This window comes from Strix uralensis, chromosome 2, assembly GCF_047716275.1.
Source record: "Strix uralensis isolate ZFMK-TIS-50842 chromosome 2, bStrUra1, whole genome shotgun sequence".
NCBI lineage: Eukaryota > Metazoa > Chordata > Aves > Strigiformes > Strigidae > Strix > Strix uralensis.
The window spans coordinates 113,122,039-113,140,937 of NC_133973.1; the positions used below are offsets into that span (position 1 = coordinate 113,122,039).

Genomic DNA, 18,899 nt, shown 5'->3' on the forward strand with positions numbered 1-18,899 from the left:
TACTCAGTCTGAAGAAGCGAAGACTTCAGGGGGACCTAACAGTAGCCTGCCAGGTTAGGGTTATTCAGGAAAGATGGAGCCAGGCCCTTCAGTGCAGCTCACGGCAGGGGGCTGAGAAACAATACACAGAAAATAAAATGAGATAGGTTCAGACTGGATAAAGGAACAGTCAGGTAGAGCAGGTTGTCCAGGGAGGCTGTGCATTCCCCATCCTTGAATGTTTTCAAGACCCAACTGGATAAAGGCCTGAGTAACCTGATCTCATGGCTGACCCTGTATCAAAGTGGAGATGGGACTAGATGACCTCCTCAGGTTCCTTCCAACCTGAATTGTCCTGTGACTCTGTAAAACATCCATGATTTTGCCAAGTGATAGAGCAGATCTCAGCTTTCACCAATGACTAAAATTTATGCAGACCACCCCAATTACAGTTCTGAATAGCTGTCAAAAGTGAAATGCATAACAGAAATTTGAAGACTTCTCTAACTATTGTGGATTATTTTACTCAGAAAAATAGTTGTGTCATTTCCCTTGCATCTATTTTGTCCTGCAACTGCAACTGTGCAGCAGAGCTCTGTGGAGTTCAAAATCAGAAAACCTGTAGAAGATGATTCTACCACTTTTATGCATCAATACAAGTATTTTTCAAGATCCATGTAAAATTGTGCAAGCATTTTGAAAATGAAAAAGGGGTGAAGGGGAGAGTGCTTTACTGGATTCTCAGAGCCAAGGCTGATATGACAGGCTGGACAGATTTTCTTTTACCTTTAGCATGAGGAAAAAACCCACTGAAACCTAATGCTGGAAGGAACAGGACCATTACTGATGTTTCTAACATAAACCTTCATCCCCATTTTTGATTTTTTTCAGTTATGAAACTGCTTTAGTCAATGTACTCCTCCTGGTTGAGTTGTAACTACAGACTGACAAAAAAATCCTTACAATTCTCACTGGTTTCTCTCAGTGTAATGAACAGTTTCACCACAAACCATGAAAAAGCTGTCTTTTGGGGGCTGCTGATCACGGATACCATCTGCAGCAGTATACATTCAGACAAGAACACAGTCTTCACAACAAGCACACACTCTGTTGTGATTATATATGACTTTTATATTTTAGTTAAATGGATGTACTGATCCAAATATCAACCAAAGTTACTTCACAAAAAACGGTAAGTGTATTTACAGAGTGAATAAGTTACATAGTTGTCAGAATAAAAGTGTCTCAGATGTGCAACAGATTTACATGCATACATTTAACACTGGACAGCAGTTAAATGTAAGAAAAAAACCATACAGGTATGACTTTTATATATACATTACAAATAAAATAAGACATCTCTTTAAAGAAACTTAACATGAGAACTTGCATTTCACGTTAATATTTTTACTTTTTATACTCAAAATTTCTATTAAATAAAAGTATGCATGCATAACAGTTCAAAAGATTTGACTCTCTGATGGGACCTTCTCCTACAAAATGGCAAGTTAAATTAGATCAACCATCCTTTAATAGTATAAATATATTCATAAAAGCAACCCTCTAGTAAAAAGCAGCCAAGATCCTTTAAAAAAAAAAAAAAAAGAAAATCTACCAAGACCATTCATGATGCTTGGGGGGCCTAAGAACAGACCTCTGCAATATGATCCAGTACCTTCAGAGACAGTAGCCTAGTAACATTAGGAAATGTACTTCATAGCAGCTCGTTGTTTTAAGATACAGTAATCATATTCAAATTACAGTGTACATTAAACTGTAGTCCATTTACAATTTGTTTCATATACACAGGCTCTCAGCTTTTGACCAACAAGTTTGTGAGATTCTGTGGCCAGCTTCATTCTGCCCATCTTTCACTCAACCAAGTAAGAGAAAAAGGAAAAAATGTACAAGTTTTTTTAACAAAAAATATTATTTCGTGAAGGAAACATTGCACTTTTGCCAACCTAAAATTAATTTGCTATAAAGGAAGTATTGTTCAGTGTAGTAGGCTTTGGTATGCAATGGAAGTCACTTCTTCAGTAGTGAGTTGCAGTTGCTCAGTGAAATGCTAACTGATTTTTGTGCAACAGAGAACAAAGGATGTTGTCCCAGATGCTCTATGCTACCTTTGTCCTTACAGTATTGCTACACATTTGAAGTTCAGCCCATATCTTTCTAGAAGAAATCCTAAATGTAACAAGAGTGAGTACAGTTTGACCAAACCTTTGTAAGGCTGAGAAGACATTGAGCCACCTCACTCCAACAGGGCAGCACTCCCAGCTTGAAAGAGGACACAAGAGTCCTGTCAGAGACTTGTGCCGGAAATGCTGGAGTCTGGAAGAAAAGTATTGATGACCCGGTAACTTTGAGCTCTGCGAATCATGTCGCGGATCTCTATATTCAGTTCCATTAATTTGGTACAGATTTCAGTCAGGCTCTGGTTGGAGCCCACCAGTGCATAGGTGCCCGTCTGACCCAAGGTTTGGTGCCGGAAGTAAATGTTCAGTAGTGTCTGGACTTCATCGTCAGAGCTACTTCCAAAGATATCATTGGGCCACAAAATCCTGCAATCAAACAGGAAAAGAATGTGTGTATCATTATGGGTTTATTAGCACAGACGGAAACTAGGTGATAGAGATCTCTAAAAGGAGAACTGACTCGCACACACTTACAAGCCAAAAGCAACTCACTGTTTTATGCTACTCGTTTGTTACTCAGACTCTGGTATCAGGCACTGAAATCGCATAAAAGCGCAATTCCTATTATCTAAAAAAAAAAGCTGAGGAAAACCCATTCAAATAAGTGAAAGTGAAACTGGGCTGAATGTTAGCTGATGCCAGTGACATACACCTGTAAGGAATTAGCTCTATAAAAGGATTCTTAAGAGCCTGGCAGAAGTACTTTCAATCTACACAATGTAATTAAACATCTTAATTGTTGCAAGCATACATGTTTGCATTACTGATTTGGTATCATTACTTGTGGCACACCCCTGCAAAAGTTAATAATATCAATGCCCCCATGTACATTGTTAAAACATATTAAATCAATTATGCTGACTCAGCACTTACATTTAGCATAAAGTAAGGAGGATAATAAATGCACACTCTTCTAGTAACATGAAAGTCTAGTATGAGCCATGTAGCAAAACTTGCCTGCATTCTCTTATTTGTCGGACGGCTTTAACAAGTTCATTGTTCTTCAAACACTCCAGCATGGACTGAATAGCTGCTTCCGTAGAATTGAATGTGGGCTCAGATTCCGTTGTCAGAGGCTCAGCTGCAATTGCAGCAGTAGCATCTTTAAGATTTTTCTTCAACTCACTCAGTTCTCTTGACATATTTAACAGCTGTTCCAAGGAGAAAGATGAGAGATGGGTATTTTCATTCTCCACAGGCACCAAAGACAGTATTTCAAGTGTGTTCTTACTACTATATTGGATGTACACGTTATGAAAAAGACCCCATTTTAACACAAGGACATTTCTTGATCTCTGTACTCTGTACAATATAGGGAAAAAATAAACTACAGATTTTTAAGCTTTGTGCTTCCTTTAATACTATGCTGTATTTTTGGCTTGCTAAAATGCAAAAGAACATCTAAACAATCTTTTATCTTTCACCCCTGCTACTTTTTTCATATCATAGTGGAAAAGTTTAAGAAAACACATACTTCTCCTAGCAATGATGTTGTTATTTATTTACAAAACACATATGATTAACAGATGCACAGGAATTGTATAGCCCTTTATCAGGCTGAAAAGTTAATATGGCACAAGACTCACGAATAATTCGTAAGTGAACAGTTAATTTCTAAAGATCTACCTTTTCATGCTCATACATGCTAAAAATAACCATTGTCACATGAACTAACAGTGGAACTTCCTTTAAGTAATAGCTTATGGCTCCTGCAAAAAATGTGAATTTCACGGTGAAACAGCTATTCCTCATATTATTGTTTCCCAGTTTCATAGGCTGCAATATTTATAACAATCTAACAAAATCATAACTGTGAAATACAGTTACAGAAATCAATTATAAGGAAAACAAAATACTTCTAAAATTTAGACTAGTCTAAAACTAGATGCTTACTGTCCTGTCTTCTCTTAAAAGTGAGCAGCTCAGTCACATTACGAGCCAGCCTTCAAAACAGTTCCTTAAGGTACAGTAAGTATTCAAACTCTTTGTACTACTACAGGACATCTGATAACCAAAACATTTCCATTTATAGAGAATCTCTAAACTACTAGAATCTGTCATAAAATACATTTTATAGCTTCAAATGTTGTTTTATGGCTACAAGCAAAATACAGTAACTTCTTCAACTTGACAGTTTAAAGTATGTACACTTTAGGAGGAGAAAAATGTATATGGAATGGCAAGTTAAATCTTTTCTTAAATGATGATCATTCAACTTAAAGGGATTACCTCAAAGATATTTCAAAGATATTTCAAAGTATTTTATGCAATTGCTGAAAGTAAACTTGACTAACGGTATTGTTCTTGTGAAGTGTTTTTTAAAGTAAGATACATAGATTTATCTAAAAACAGAAGGCTGAGTCAAAAGCAATAGTGTGCTGTGTCAAAAATATTTAAAGAATATCTTATAAAAATCACAGAATTAAAAACTCATGACATTAAGGTATTTAGTTAATTATATTTTTTAAATAGATTTAATACTCTTTGGAAATATTAAACTAATTTAGATTTGCTTATCCAGATAACAAGATCAGGCGGTATACTTACAGTCAAAATACAAAATAGTTCCACACTACACACCTTTGCTTGCTCAGGTATGAGAGGATGCAAAACCATTCAATAACTGTCCAAAACTGCTGCTGATGTTTCTAGTGTTATGCACAAGCAACAGAGACAGTTTATATCACTGGAAATTACAATACGTTATTCCAGCAAAAACCTTTTGCACCCGTTTTAAGATTAATTTACCAAATTATTTTGTTGCTGTCATTGATATTTTCTGTATGTGTGAAGAAGGCTCATTTTCCCTAAAAATTAAGGCCTCAATTAAACCAGAAATAAAAATAAGTAACTTGCAGATGTTCACGGAGTGTGAGCACTCTCTACATGTAAAGTGTGTGAGTGAAGTTAAGATTTCATATATCATTCTTGTTTGCTACCACTCACTGAAATGCCTTTTGAAGACTGAATGTATAAAAAAGATCCTAGTCTCTCAAAGTACAGTCAATTACAAAGAATACAGCATCTCAACTATGTTTTAATGTGGATGCTGGTGTATTGAATGGTTTTGTCTGCAGACTTATATTCAGGGTGAAATAGTATAATCTTTGGTGTAAGTCCATAGAAAGAAAAATAAGAACATGAAAGTAAAGTGCTATTTTCAGTATAAGACTTTGTAGTTTGTTACATACCTCTGGCATGGAACTGACTTCATGCACTTGTCCGATAAGTTTACAGTAGGACTGAAAAAGCAACAGCAGCTGGAAGTGCAGTTTATATAATCTCTGACACAGTTCCAATTGCTAAGGAGAGATTTGTAGGAGAACAAATAATTAATGAAGATCAGTCAGGATAATTTTCAATAACTAATAAAACACATTGAGTAGTTCAGTTCTCAAAAAACATTATTTTACTGAAGTATGATCATATACTATTTCAGAAAACAAGTAATGTTCTTTCTTCTGCAGGTAAGTCACATATGACATTGAAAATCAAAATTATGATGGCTAGCTCTCATGTAGCACACGTCAGCATCAATCTCAAAGCAGTTTATATAGGTTAGCTTCACTGTCACCAGTTTGCAGCTGGAAAGCAGAGACAGAATATGGGGGAAATGACTTTGCTGCGTAGAACACAAAACTTTTTAAAACTTTGGAAATGGTCAAAGACCTCTTCTGAGAGGATGGAAATCCAGGAGAGAAGCAATGAAGTAGTTGTCCAAGAGGGTCAAAGCTCCTGCTTGCTTCTCTGAGAGGAGAGGAAGAGAGGCAATAAAGCCAGCCAGGAGTGGGAAGGAGGAAGTGCCAGCTCTGCAACTTACACCTCAGCTCATGGATTTTCCACCATTTTAAAGAAACCATACAACAGATGGATGGAGTTTTGTATGTAAAAGGACATCTGGCTTCTACAGTTTATTCTTCCAGATTAAGCAGATACTGTTCTATGAATATTAACTTGTTTCTTCTAGTGTAATGCGCAGCACCACACAGACGGTGTCAGACACATTGAAGCAACATGCAATGGACACGTCTGCTGGAGAAGTCAAGTTAATATGCCCATGGTCCTGGTATCTGTGTGTCTGTCAGGAGGGGCAATCTTATAGTTCCACAGATGGATCACGGTGAGGAAGGAAGGAATATTTAATCTTTGGTGAATTATGGAAGAAGTGAAAATTCTTCAAGTACAAGTCAGAAGGCCTCCTGACCCTTTGGCAGGAAAGCCTTACAGACTTCAAACCATATTTGCTTTGTCTTGTCTTACAGACACTATGACCAAGGGTGGGCTCAGTGATCTTTCCATTTGCTTGGAGAAACTAGAGTAGAGTTTCATGCCAAACACAGCAGAAAAGAAGAAGATACTATTAATGACTTTGCCTCCTTAAAGCACTCATACATGCTTAGCTACCAGCATGTAGTTCAACTATTTGCTGAATTGGGGTCAGTTGCAAATGCCAGCACAAATACTAATAAAAAGTACTTTAAAAATATCATAACCATTAATTTGACTGAAGTGTTTGTTTACATATGGTTCAATATATGTGCCAGGGTTTTTATTAATAAGCCAAAATTAGAACCATATCCTTAGTGTTCCAGTTCCCAAAATTTCTGTACCAGCCAGAGAAAGCTGAGGGGCTGAGGTCAAAAGAGAGGTTCTTTGGCCAATTTCAGCTTTGTTCATCAGGGAGGGGTGGACACCAACTACCCATCTATGAACAGTCAGCTGAGGGAACTGCCAAAACCAGGTAGAGCTAGTTGCCTTCTGAAGGAGGTTTATGGAGGAGAGTGGGAGCAGGAGGAGAGCGCCAAGACAGCGGGTGTCAACCTGGCAGGGTTTGTCCTGCTGAAGGCCAGGCAGACAGGGCTGCTCGCACCTCAGTGTTGGTCTGCCGCAGCAGCAGAGTTCAGCACTGCTAATTTGCCTGGTCTGAGCTCTGTGCTCTTATGGATCAACTGTTTCTGGTATCTGAGTCGGTATGTTTAATGTTTGTTACTGGTGAATGGGGTCAAGAGTGTTCCTGCCCCAAATGGAAGGGAGGAATCCCACCAGACCTGATACAACAGCAAAGACCCACAGGAGATGAAGGAAGGCCCAGCAGATCCGTGGTGGGGAAAAAAGGGAGGGAACGGATGTTCGACCTGCTAGGTGGGCACACAGGGCGAACTGACTTGTGGGCAGGGACAAAACCTATCTGTGGCCAAGAGAATGAAGCGGTAGGGCATGAGGGGCGCTGCCTGTTAAATAAACCTGCCCAGAGGCTATTCCCTGTAACTGAGGCCACGAAGCACTGCCAAGCTTGCATCTGCGTGGCTAACCGTTCTCCTCCCAAAACAGAGTCACTGTTTAGATACAACCTCCTGGAAATGGATCCGGCTTCTGTCTTCTCTCAAAGCACGCTCGGGCAGGTCCAGGGCTGACTGGCACCCCAGCCAGGAAGGTGCTAACCGTTCACCCCTGACGCCAGCCTGGGGGCACACGCTTGCTCCCTGGTCCTGTTCAGTTCACCAGCAGGGACACAGCCTGAGGGGCTCCAGCAGTGATCAAATTCACTCTACTCAAATTTTGCAGAACTGACAACACTAGGCAGCAGTTAAACACACATATACTTGAAGTTGTCAGGGAGTTAAAAATTAATTGAAAACCAGGACACAGCATAACATAATTTAAAAAAATAAAAATCTCATGGTAGCTTGACATGTACACATGATTTTTTTTTAGTCCTTGGAGAACAATAATTTGGTTTCACCCTTCTGGCTGCTAACCTGAATGAAGACAAACTAAGGTGAAATTGAAGACGCAAGTTTGACTTGCTAAGTATTTAGTTACCATATCAAGCAACTCAACTTTTGTTCTTCCTGAATAAGTATTAGAAACTTAGTGGTGAAACTATTCATCAACATATAAACAAAACCAATTTGAAACATTGCTGTCAACTATAAATTGTAGTTTTTCAGTAGGACAAAATGAAAATTATGAATTTTAAAATAACAAAAAAGTTTATCTTCCACTCCAGCATATTAAATCCATCCAAAGGCTTAATTTTTAAAAATTTATGTAAATGACCATTTAAAACAGCATATGAAGGTGTCAGACTTTCGGCACAGTATTTTTATATTTCACAAAACACACCTTAGTAAATTATTTTAGTCACTGCATGTAGAACCACATATTCTAGAGGAAAATTATAACAAAAAAGGAAAACATGCTTAGAAGTAAAACAGTAAAACTGGGGTGTATTAGTCCATCTACAGATGGACAAAGAATATGAAAGAACTTCAACTTACTGCAAGAGATTCCATTTGCTACACAGCAAGCATGGCACAGGAGAAAAGGAAAGGAAAGAAAGTATAGTGTCAGTGTAATGCATGCAATAGGAAGCACAGCCCATCTTTAATAGCATAACTTGTCAGCAGTATTAGCAATGCTTGCCTCAACCTGATAACTGGTTGGAAATATCACATACAACATGCACAGCATTCTTAATAAAATCAAGCTTTAATTCTAATGGTAAATTCCAGTCTAAATATCCTCAGTTAGATCTTCAGATTTATTAGTTTTGATCTATCCCACTCAGTAGCTCAGGAACTTACAGTGAAATTGTGTTACAAAACTCTTGAAATAATACTTTTATTTAAATTTGCTTTCTTTGTTATTAAAGAGAGCTCATATTGCAAAGTACTCAAAAAATTAGGCAGGGTTTTCAAGTGATGAACAGAACTGAACTTTCCTATTTATAAGTGTTTTGTTATTTATAAATACTTCTATTTTTGGACGTAATAGATCTAATGAAATTTCCAGGATAAGCTTGTGACTGCTGGTTTTATTACATGGCACATTACAATGGAAACATTTTGCATATAACTTTGAAGTTATGACTATCATAAGAAAAAAAAAAATCCGTGGAAAATGACAGTTTGTTTTCACTACATGGCAATGCCACAAGTTGAGACAGCTTTGTATTCCTTCCTCTCACCAGTAATGATTCACTGATTCGTAATTTTTGAGCTATTAAAATGTCAGTGTAAGTCCTGTTGCAATAGTAATAAAATTTCTAATTGATCTACATTAGCATTTCAAAGATTAGGGGACTAACTTCTTGCTTCAAAAAAAGTGTTCCTCTTTTCTTTGCCAAGAACTAACATTTGCACTCTGTGTACATCTAATGCAGCCTTCCTTATTTTATATATATTACATTCTCATGACATTTTAGATGAACAGAGTCATCATGTAAATGCTGTAACTAACAAACACGGTGACATCTACCCAGTTACAGCCTGGTGTCAGTGCATATGCACACAATGTTAATAAGCAATTGGAATTCTTATTAAAATGATTTACCTTACCATCAATACAAAGACAGCAAACACAGAAATGTGAAATAACATTAACTTTGTATAGCTTAACAAAGTATTTCAGTCTGGCTTCTTTCCACGGGCCTTACTATTAAAAAATGTATGAAAAATATTGTCCCAAATCCTGTACTACTCTTCTATAAAACCATTACAAACTAAGCTTTGAGCTCTTGTGATATTTAATTTTATGCCTTTAACATTGCTCAAATAGTTTTTTTCTTCTATTTAGTACTCTTGAAAAAAACCCTCTATACCTTGGCTTCTGTGCAGTTCACGTAAATTAAGCTTTGTAAAGCTAAATTCAAGATAAGAAGAGGACAAGAGCAGACAGATCACTGTGCTGCAGTAAATTCACAGGTGTGCTGGCTTGTGTTTTTCAAATGTTGTTTGTCTCTGACTTAAGTTCCTTCAGTTTAGAATGGCACCAAGTTTCATTTGGACTTTGAAAAATATTGGAATCCACATATAATTTCTAATTTGCCATGGAATTTACTTTGAAGAAAGGGGCGGGGAAGCAGCAAATAAGTGAATTCCATGGTCTTTTTTCCAGAAAATACTGTCTTCTCTGTACTGCTTCCAAAACCAGGGCAACCCAAAAAAAAGGGGTGGGGAAGGGGTTTCACATTACATGCAAAACGCTTCTTCTTCACTGAAAGAAAATATACCAGATATGAAATCTCCCTAAACTACTGATGCTCAACTCCACATTGCTCTACAATTTCATGACTGTAATTTATCTTCCTCCCTCTTTCAGCTTAAAATGAAATATTCCTTGAAAGTTGAAAAGATACTAATTGTTGGACTAAGTGACATTTCTTTTAGTCACCAGCAGCAAGGCCTCAGGCAGAATGATCCTAGCCTTCACTCTTCTTCTCAATTTATAGTTTAATTCCTACAGTAAGGAAAGCATTGTTTTAGATTAGTTGATAGACACTACACAATTAGTGGTTTTGGCAACTGAAAATACTGAATGTTTAGAGTATCTGGATCACTCGCACAGTCCTTTATGTAGCTAGTAAATGCTACACCTAAGAAGGACACATCACCTAGCAGCAAGACTTCGATTTAGTTTTTTATTGAGACAGAGAATTACTGTTCTGTACTATTAGCAGACCAGGAAGATAGCAAAGTAGTAATCTTTAGATGCCAGGCCTTCTTGCTCTTTTCAATAAATCATTTTTAAATACTGAAAGGAGATAAGAGTTACACAGTTACTTCTTAAGGCATAAACACTTTGATGGCAACACAGTCTTTAGTCATTTATTGGCACAGGAGAGTTCCACCATAACAAAACTGCTGTGTGCAAGTGTTTTTAATTGCAAATGCATTTTAGTAAAAGTATTCTATTTGACTTGACATTCCAGCAGACAAAAGTTTTTCCCACAATCTGGGAAAGTGGGTATATATATACAAATTTGTGTGTGTGTATATATATATCAGAGAGAAAAAGAGAGATACAGCATATACTGTGCATTCTTAAATATCCCCTGGACTTGAAGGATAGTAGAAACTATTCTGTCTGGAGAAATCTAAACCACAGCTGTGTTCCTCCTTTAGAACAGCTGCCTACCTGGGCCTATTTCACCTCACTGTCAATTCATGGATTTGTCAAACAACAGTCAGGTAACTGATTATTGATTATTAAGAATTTCTAACTTAACAGTGAGACTCACTGTGCCTTGAGCTTTACTGTAACTCAACTCCAGATGACTATGGTCCCAAGAGGTACATCTCCAGTCTTACTGGTGGCCTACAGTAGGCCTTTAGTCACAGCGAAAGTCATAGCAACAGGTACATTCTAAATTTTTGGGGCAAATTTTTATGAGGTGCAGAATGGTTTAAATATCCATTAACAGTCTGAGTTTGCAAAGCCCACATCCATTAGTTTGTGGTGAGCTTTGGGATGAGCAAGGTTTAAGAAAGGTGTATACTGACTTTGGACTTCCAGAGTAAACAGAGATAAATACTTATTTGAATTATCAGTGCTAATTGACAAGAAAAATAGGATCTTCCATGCATCTCTCTTCCAGAAAGAAAAACCCCAAACAAAACCAGTCTTTGACTAGATTAAAAAAATCCCTGTTCAGTAAAGTTGAAAAATATACTGATAGCTGTACTCATCTAAGACTGTTACACCTGGACAGACAGCACAATAGTATGTGCAGTTATCTGTTGTCTATAAATTGACTACTATGTCCTTGACACTCTTGCTCAATGTAGCATCAAAGCTTACAAATCACAGATGCACCCAAATCATGTAATCTGTTGCAAGAATAAGGGGAGGAAAGACATTCTGGGACATGAAGCTTTTACCCAATTTCAGAAAAGCTGCTAGCTCTAGTAGCTGACCTAGACATCTTCTATTTCAAGCTTCTTAATGTCAGAATAAACAATTTCTGCCTTTGCTCATTTTCAGTAGCAGTAACAATGGTCAACAAATCATGTGCAATTATTTTGAAATAAGATCTGATTAGAGAAACTGGTGCCAAGCTGCCAGCATCAGCAGGCATTTGTGATGCAACCGCTTGTGCTAATGCCGAATTTGGTCTTAGGTCTATCTTATCTGTAGAGGGGACTATTTTCCCCTCAAGCTTTTTACCAGGTGGGGAGTTATGAGAATCTTAAGATTTCTGCCTTCTGTAGAGCAAAGTGTTGCTTTTTCTTCCTTACAGTAATTTCTAGAACCTTTTCCAGAAATAGCCTGAGTTTGTGCTTAGCTAAGCAATTTTTTTATGCCAGAAGTGTTCAGCAGGATTTCAGGCCCTAGCCTAACCCTCAATGACTTTAAGAGTTTAGGCAGGTTCCCTTGTGACTACCACTGTAAGAGAGACTTCTTTCCTACAATTATTACATTCCTTAGCCTTTCAGATTAAGGGAGAAGAGGAGAAAAAAGTTAAGAAAGCAAATACTTGACACTCTAGGAGTAATTTTTCCTTGTCCCTTCCTAATCATATTTCCTCAGTTTCCCTGGACCCTTCCTCCCGTTACACTTTTGTTGAATAAACAGAATGTGCGTTCGGGAAGAGCTGCTTCAATTGACAGATGAATGAGAAGGGGAAAAAAAGAAATAAGCTTGCTGATCAAAGAACTACCATCCTGTCAACTTCCAAGGAATAATGCATTCTGGGATGAAGGAACAATGCTGGGGAGAGACCAGGGATTCCTGAAAGAGTGAGAAACCCTTCTTTTAAGTCTGTTTGATAAGTAGTAAGAATACTAACCCCAGCTTCACAAAACACACATTTAATTCTGAAACAGAGAACACCTTATTAAAAAAAACCCACACAAGTGGAACATGACATTTATTATCTTAGATGCATTTAGGCCAGCTACATGAGCTCCCATCACAGTTTATTCCTTAACTTCAGCATTCTCTCCCCTCTACTTTTTCAAAAAGAAACAATCGAGATTATCAGCAAGATGTGTGATCCTCCATCCCATTCTATGGGTTGCAAAAGAGGGATGAAGAGGCTAAGTTAAGCTGTATACAGTAAGGTATGTAACACTACAGGCTGAAAGTCACTCTTCAGGGTGTTGTGCATCAGTGGGAAGAGAAAGCCCACGCACGTTCCAGTAGTTACGCCTCCCTATGTATACTTTACCTCCCTCTCCTGATGTACTTGCAGGAGAGGTAGTAGCATGTGCTCCAGGTCCCTCTTTTTTAGATTTGAGAACAGCTCACTTGTAACTTCTCTGTACACCATTACAACTACAGAAGAGATAGTATCTTGCTTAAATGCACTGGAAGGTGCCTGTAACTTTTGCTGGTGCAAATGCCAGGTGGGGGAAGACTGAACAGTTTTTCCACAACCTGTGACTTCAGCCTGAGAATTTATTAGCAAATTAGATTTGCTAATAAGGTCAAGGAAGCCAAAATGCAGGGGTGGCAAGGATTTGGGATTCTTGGGAAATGGCATAAAAAATAAAAATCAAGGGAGTTCAAAGAGAGGAAGACAAATACATAGAAGTGGGAAAGAGCTGTTAAGATAAAAACAGAAGAAAATAAAGTGAACTGGGGGAGAAGACAGACAAACTGAAACTAACATAAGAATAAAACAAAGTATTTGAAAAAAAATGGTTACAACAGGCAACTGCGTGTTCTGAAAATGTCATCATTATCTTTTACAGGTTAAAGTAAATGGAAAGAGGAGATGTTACTTTTTTCTACATGCTATTGCTGCTTCCCGATTTTGGCTAATTTTCTCCAGCCCCCTGTTTTTCCCATCCTTCCATTCTTTTTCCTCCAAAAGGAAAAAAACCCAAAATAATACTTCTTAGCTCATTCTACACCACTAAGATACCAGTATATCAAATAACAGGAATGCCTACTGATGGTGCTGATTTCTGAAAAGATCAATTTCTTAACTGGATGCAACACACTAAAAAATACATATATATTTACGTGTATATATATGTGTGTGTGAGTGCATGTAAAATTTTTGTTCAAAAGTGATAATCAGATATTTTGCCTTAGCTATAAATACTGATCTACAGCATAAATTATTTCACTGGCCATTTTATAGTTATTATTTCATAACTACTGATCTAAGCGGATTTCAACCAGGCAAGTATTGCTGTTGGGCAGACCAAGTCTGCAACAGCTGTAGATAAAATGGGTGTAATGTGGAAGCACAGTACACCAGGAGTGATTTTCAGAGACACTGTGCTGTGGGAAACTGCTGCTGTAACATCCTTCTAAAAGGGAGAGCACACACAACCCAGGCAGGGCTAGCTCTGCTTCCTCATCTAGACTAGGAAGGTAGAAGTATTGCCTCTGAATACTTCCCATTTCCTGTGGCCAGGACTGAGGTAACAACAATACCTTTGAGCCTTAATTGTGAACACTGGATTATGCCCAAGCCCAGCAGAGAGACAAGGAGGAAGCGCAGCAGGCTCTTGTGGGTCCAAGAACAAGATATATCACACATGTCACTTTACAGGAGAGAAATAATACTGGTCATTCATTACCTTCTCTTCTGAGTCCCCTGGCTGGCAGGTAATAACTCCATCTCGTGAGCCCCCAGCAAACGTTGCTTTGCAGTTTGCAAGCCACTGTTTTCAGAGAGAAATTAAAAGAAGATATGAGTAAGGCCTATAGTTTGATTTGAAGAAAGTTAAGCAGTATTTTAGTTTCACAGCACAGCATGTATGAACTTGTCCAGAGAAGGGCAACGAAGCTGGTGAAGGGTCTGGAGCACATGTGGTCTGAGGAGCGGCTGAGGGAACTGGGGTTGTTTAGTCTGGAGAAGAGGAGGCTGAGGGGAGACCTCATTGCCCTCTACAACTACCTGAAAGGAGGTTGCAGAGAGCTGGGAATGAGTCTCTTTAACCAAGTAACAAGCGATAGGACAAGAGGGAATGGCCTCAAGTTGCGCCACGGAAGGTTTAGACTGGATATTAGGAAGCATTTCTTTACAGAACGGGTTGTTAGGCGTTGGAATGGGCTGCCCAGGGAGGTGGTGGAGTCCCCATCCCTGGAGGTGTTTAAGAGTCGGGTCGACATAGCGCTTAAGAGATACAGTGTAGTTGGGAACTGTCAGTGCTAGGTTAATGGTTGGACTGGATGATTTTCAAGGTCTTTTCCAACCTAGACGACTCTGTGATTCTGTGATTCTGTGATTTTATGTAAACAAAAATTTGCACTTGTACTTTTCATTTGCACAGACTGTGGCAATTTGCTTTGACTGTAATTTAAAAAGTGTAGTCTTGATTTCTATTAGTATTTGAATTGCATAAAATGAGAAAATGAATTAATTACTGAACAGGAGAAAGGGGAAACCAGGAATATTAAAGATGCCAATGTTTCTAAAATTAAGGGATACAACAGCTATTTTTTTAGTTCTGGTTCCTCTGTTCAGATCTGAGTGTACTTGCAGTCTCCTGAAATAGCATATGTATACACACATACAAAACCAAGAACATAACATAATCCAGCATACCGAGAGTGTTGCTTCTTTCCTGTTGTTGTATGTGTCCAGGTACTCCTGCAGTTCTAAAACACTGAACTTCAGCTTTTCAAGAAGGCCACAAGAGAGCAGCTGCAGAAATTAAATCAAAAAGTCTAATAAATGTCACTATGAAAGAATAAAAATATTAGCAGAGTAGAAAGTATAGTAAAGATCTTGCAAAAGAATACTTAGATTTACAGATACTAATACTGAAAAATATTTATATTTATGCAAAAAATTACATTAATAAAATACTATACTGAAAACTCAATAGCAGAAGTTGCACCTATGATAAAAATTCCACCTCTGTGGAATTGAAATTGTGTTCTGTTTATAACAGTTTTGCTTCCCTAAAACCAAATACTGCACAAATCTTAACAAGTTAATCTCCACAGCTCTCTGATGATGTAAGGCACAGTTCTTTCACGGTCACAGCAGTGACCAAGTAACCTCTGTTACTTCTGTGTGAGGCCACACTGTGCTGATGCTGTTGGATAAACACAGGCCAGAATGAAACAATGGGAAGAGCCATCTCATTCATTCCCTAATATATTTTTTTATCATCCAGCTCACACTACAGTTAGTTGACTCAAATGACACCATATTACCAACTTTCATGCTGAACTATGTAAAAAAAAGCTTCTCCTTTTCCGTTCGTGGAGCCAACTGGGTCCAGTAGGCACCTGTTTTATATTGGTTTTTGGCACACAGGCTCAACACATCATAACTATTCTATGATTCTATATTACCCATCTGCCAGTACTTACCTAATAAAATAATATGGAAAATTAATGGAAATATGGTTAAGAACAAGAGATAAAAATTAGAGATAGGAGCTGAATACCTTTTTGACATATCTGTTCAGGAGTTGCTCAAAAGTGAAACAGTCAGTAAAATAACACGTTGCAATGCAGCACATGCCTTTTTGAAATTAATATACTCACTGTTTCTGCATCTACAAAAAGGGTGGGACATTCTGAACATGATGTTAACATCTGAGAAGACCTCACAAACTTGGAGCCTATTCCTCGCAGGTTGTCTCCCAAGTAACTAGCTGCATCACAGGTTAGGAAGCAGAATCTTTTCTGAATATTCTGGAAAGCAAAACACAGTTTATTACATTCTTTACTCAAGTACAAGCCTCCATCCTTTGTAAACAAATGGCATGCTTTCTTTTCTTCACACAGTGACGTGCAAAAGAGACCATCTCCCTGTGGAGAACTGCATGTCTGCTCAAGGAAACTGAATAATAGTTATTAAGCTGGAGACAGAGTACAGCTGGCTAGCTGTGAAACTGATCATCTACTACTGAAATACATTCTTTCTTGCAAAGACTATTCAATCTTTATAAAGCCTTTTACCCACAGGTGTTTTTTTTTTTTTTTTTTCTTGGCTGTACAGAGTTAACAGAGTTGATCAGCACATTACTTTTTCTGCCCATTCCGGGCATTGTTTTGTTAGTATTCCATGTCAAGTGGCTAATCAGATAATATAATGGACATCCTAATGCCAAATAGCAGCATGGAAAAATTCAGAGAAAACCTTTTGTTTTCCCCGGTGAGAAAAACCTTCTTACTGAAACTTCTCTGCTGCTTGGGAGGACTCCAGAAATACTGCATTGCATCCGGGAATTATTCTTCTCAGAAGATTTTTTTGGTGTTTAGAGTCCTAAACCAGATCAGTCTTCCATAAACATTCTAGTGCTACTACTTCCTTTTCATTTACTAATATGTAAAGTGAATAATAAATAAAAGTAATATATTAGTCTTTCAGGAACTGAAGTAATGATATTGATAAATACACAGCAGGTTTCGCTGCCAAAATATATCTCACTAAGGCCAACTGCTCAGCAGGTGGGAGTAACATGAAAATATTTTTAAAAATAAAAGTATGAAACATTTGTGTATGATTCATTATACTTTACCATAGACATTTTTCTGAGGAATGTAAGTTAGGACCTGTATTACTGTAAGCATGCCTCACTGGAGAGAAGTGCTTCCCAAATACCAATCTGAATGACAGACATATATATAGTCTGTTACTGCTCCTACACTGGAGCATTGAAGTTAAGTACCTAAAATCAGGTGAGCTGAATTCAGACTTTATTGATAAAGGAAGTTGTTGGACTTAATGATTTTTTTTAAAAAAACCTACATAAGCCCTCATATTGTAGGTAGGGTATACATTATCAATAATTTATAAAATGGTTAAAGAGAAACTTCCTTTACAGACCAATTTCATAACTGCTTATTTGTGAATCTCTCTCTAAATCATCTGAACTGGTCATCTGAACATAGTTAAAATCAGAGAGACTGATACTTGTCTTACTATATGTTTTTACCGTCTTCAACACAGAAAAAAAGTGCTATGCATGTCATTCAGCACATGGTTCAGATTCTCTGCTGCAATGAGTCTGTAGTAGAGCTGAGGGCCTCTTACTAATTACCACCAAATGAGGTAGATTATTATTTTTATGAGCAACTAGCAGAATCATCTGAATCATAGGGCTTAGTGACAGTTGGAGATTTACTACTATGATGTCTTCTGAAAAGAAAGATTCAGTCCCAGTCTTAGTGAAACTGTTGCTGACATCTCTTCTGGCAAAGGAAATAGATCTAAATTTGATCCCAACCAACAGAAAAGAGCTAGCTGAGAATGTAAAAGTGGAAGGAAATTTAGAAAGACAGTTTATGGAACAGAGTCCAAGAGATGTGGGTTGAAAAACACCCACATGTTCTGGAGAACATCTGATCCAACCTTCAACTCAAAGTGGCACTATTGCCAACACTAGATCAGGTCATCCATGGCTTTGTCTAGCTGAGCCTTGAAAGCTCTAACGTCAGAGCTTCCTCAGGCTCTCTGGTAACCTGTTTAGGTGCTGCAATGCCCTCCTGGGGAAGAGTAACTGAGTTTATGAACCTGAGGCAGTGAAGGAGACAGATTACAGAAATGATACAACTGACTTCAATGCATTCAGAATTTGCAGAAAGGAGCCCATTAGAAATAGCTTAATGGGGAAAGGAGATAATGAGAGGTAGAGATTTCTTTCGGAAAAAAAAGAGGACAGAAGCACATTCTACACCACTGAAAGACAGAAAATATATTAAGACATACATCTGGCTAAATCACAAATATTTCACTCAGGCAAATACTCATGCAAAAAAGAACAGAAAGTGAAACTATGTTAAATTACTAAATTGGGTACCAAAAATAGCATGTCGATGTAGGCACAATAATCAGAGAGGGAGATACCAAATAAACTAGTAAGAGAAAGAGAGAATGTCAAGAAGTAAACCAGAAATAATTTAAGAGGAAGGCCAAGGAATCACAAGGGAGAGAAATATCTACTAACAGATGCTACTGAAAAGACTGGTGTTTAATGCCTTGTTTTGCCTTATTGCTCCCAGAAAGGGCATCTGTGTACA

The 18,899-nt window shown here is 37.8% G+C and overlaps 1 protein-coding gene across 5 annotated transcripts in view; it reads right to left on the bottom strand.

The window, feature by feature from the left end:
* Positions 1-1,089: 1,089 nt before the first annotated feature.
* The window catches only part of FRY (FRY microtubule binding protein), a 217,630-nt gene continuing 199,820 nt past the window's right edge, over positions 1,090-18,899 (bottom strand). For 4 of the 5 annotated variants that reach the window (XM_074859862.1, XM_074859864.1, XM_074859860.1 and 1 more), the window contains 7 exons: positions 16,419-16,568; positions 15,466-15,564; positions 14,495-14,578; positions 8,459-8,476; positions 5,369-5,479; positions 3,135-3,328; positions 1,090-2,543 (listed from right to left, as the gene is read on the bottom strand). In XM_074859862.1, coding sequence (XP_074715963.1) covers positions 2,285-2,543; positions 3,135-3,328; positions 5,369-5,479; positions 8,459-8,476; positions 14,495-14,578; positions 15,466-15,564; positions 16,419-16,568 — 915 coding nt within the window. In that variant the 3' untranslated portion in view covers positions 1,090-2,284. The remainder of the gene's footprint in view (positions 2,544-3,134; positions 3,329-5,368; positions 5,480-8,458; positions 8,477-14,494; positions 14,579-15,465; positions 15,565-16,418; positions 16,569-18,899) is intronic. The other variant, XM_074859861.1, reaches the window with a different exon arrangement.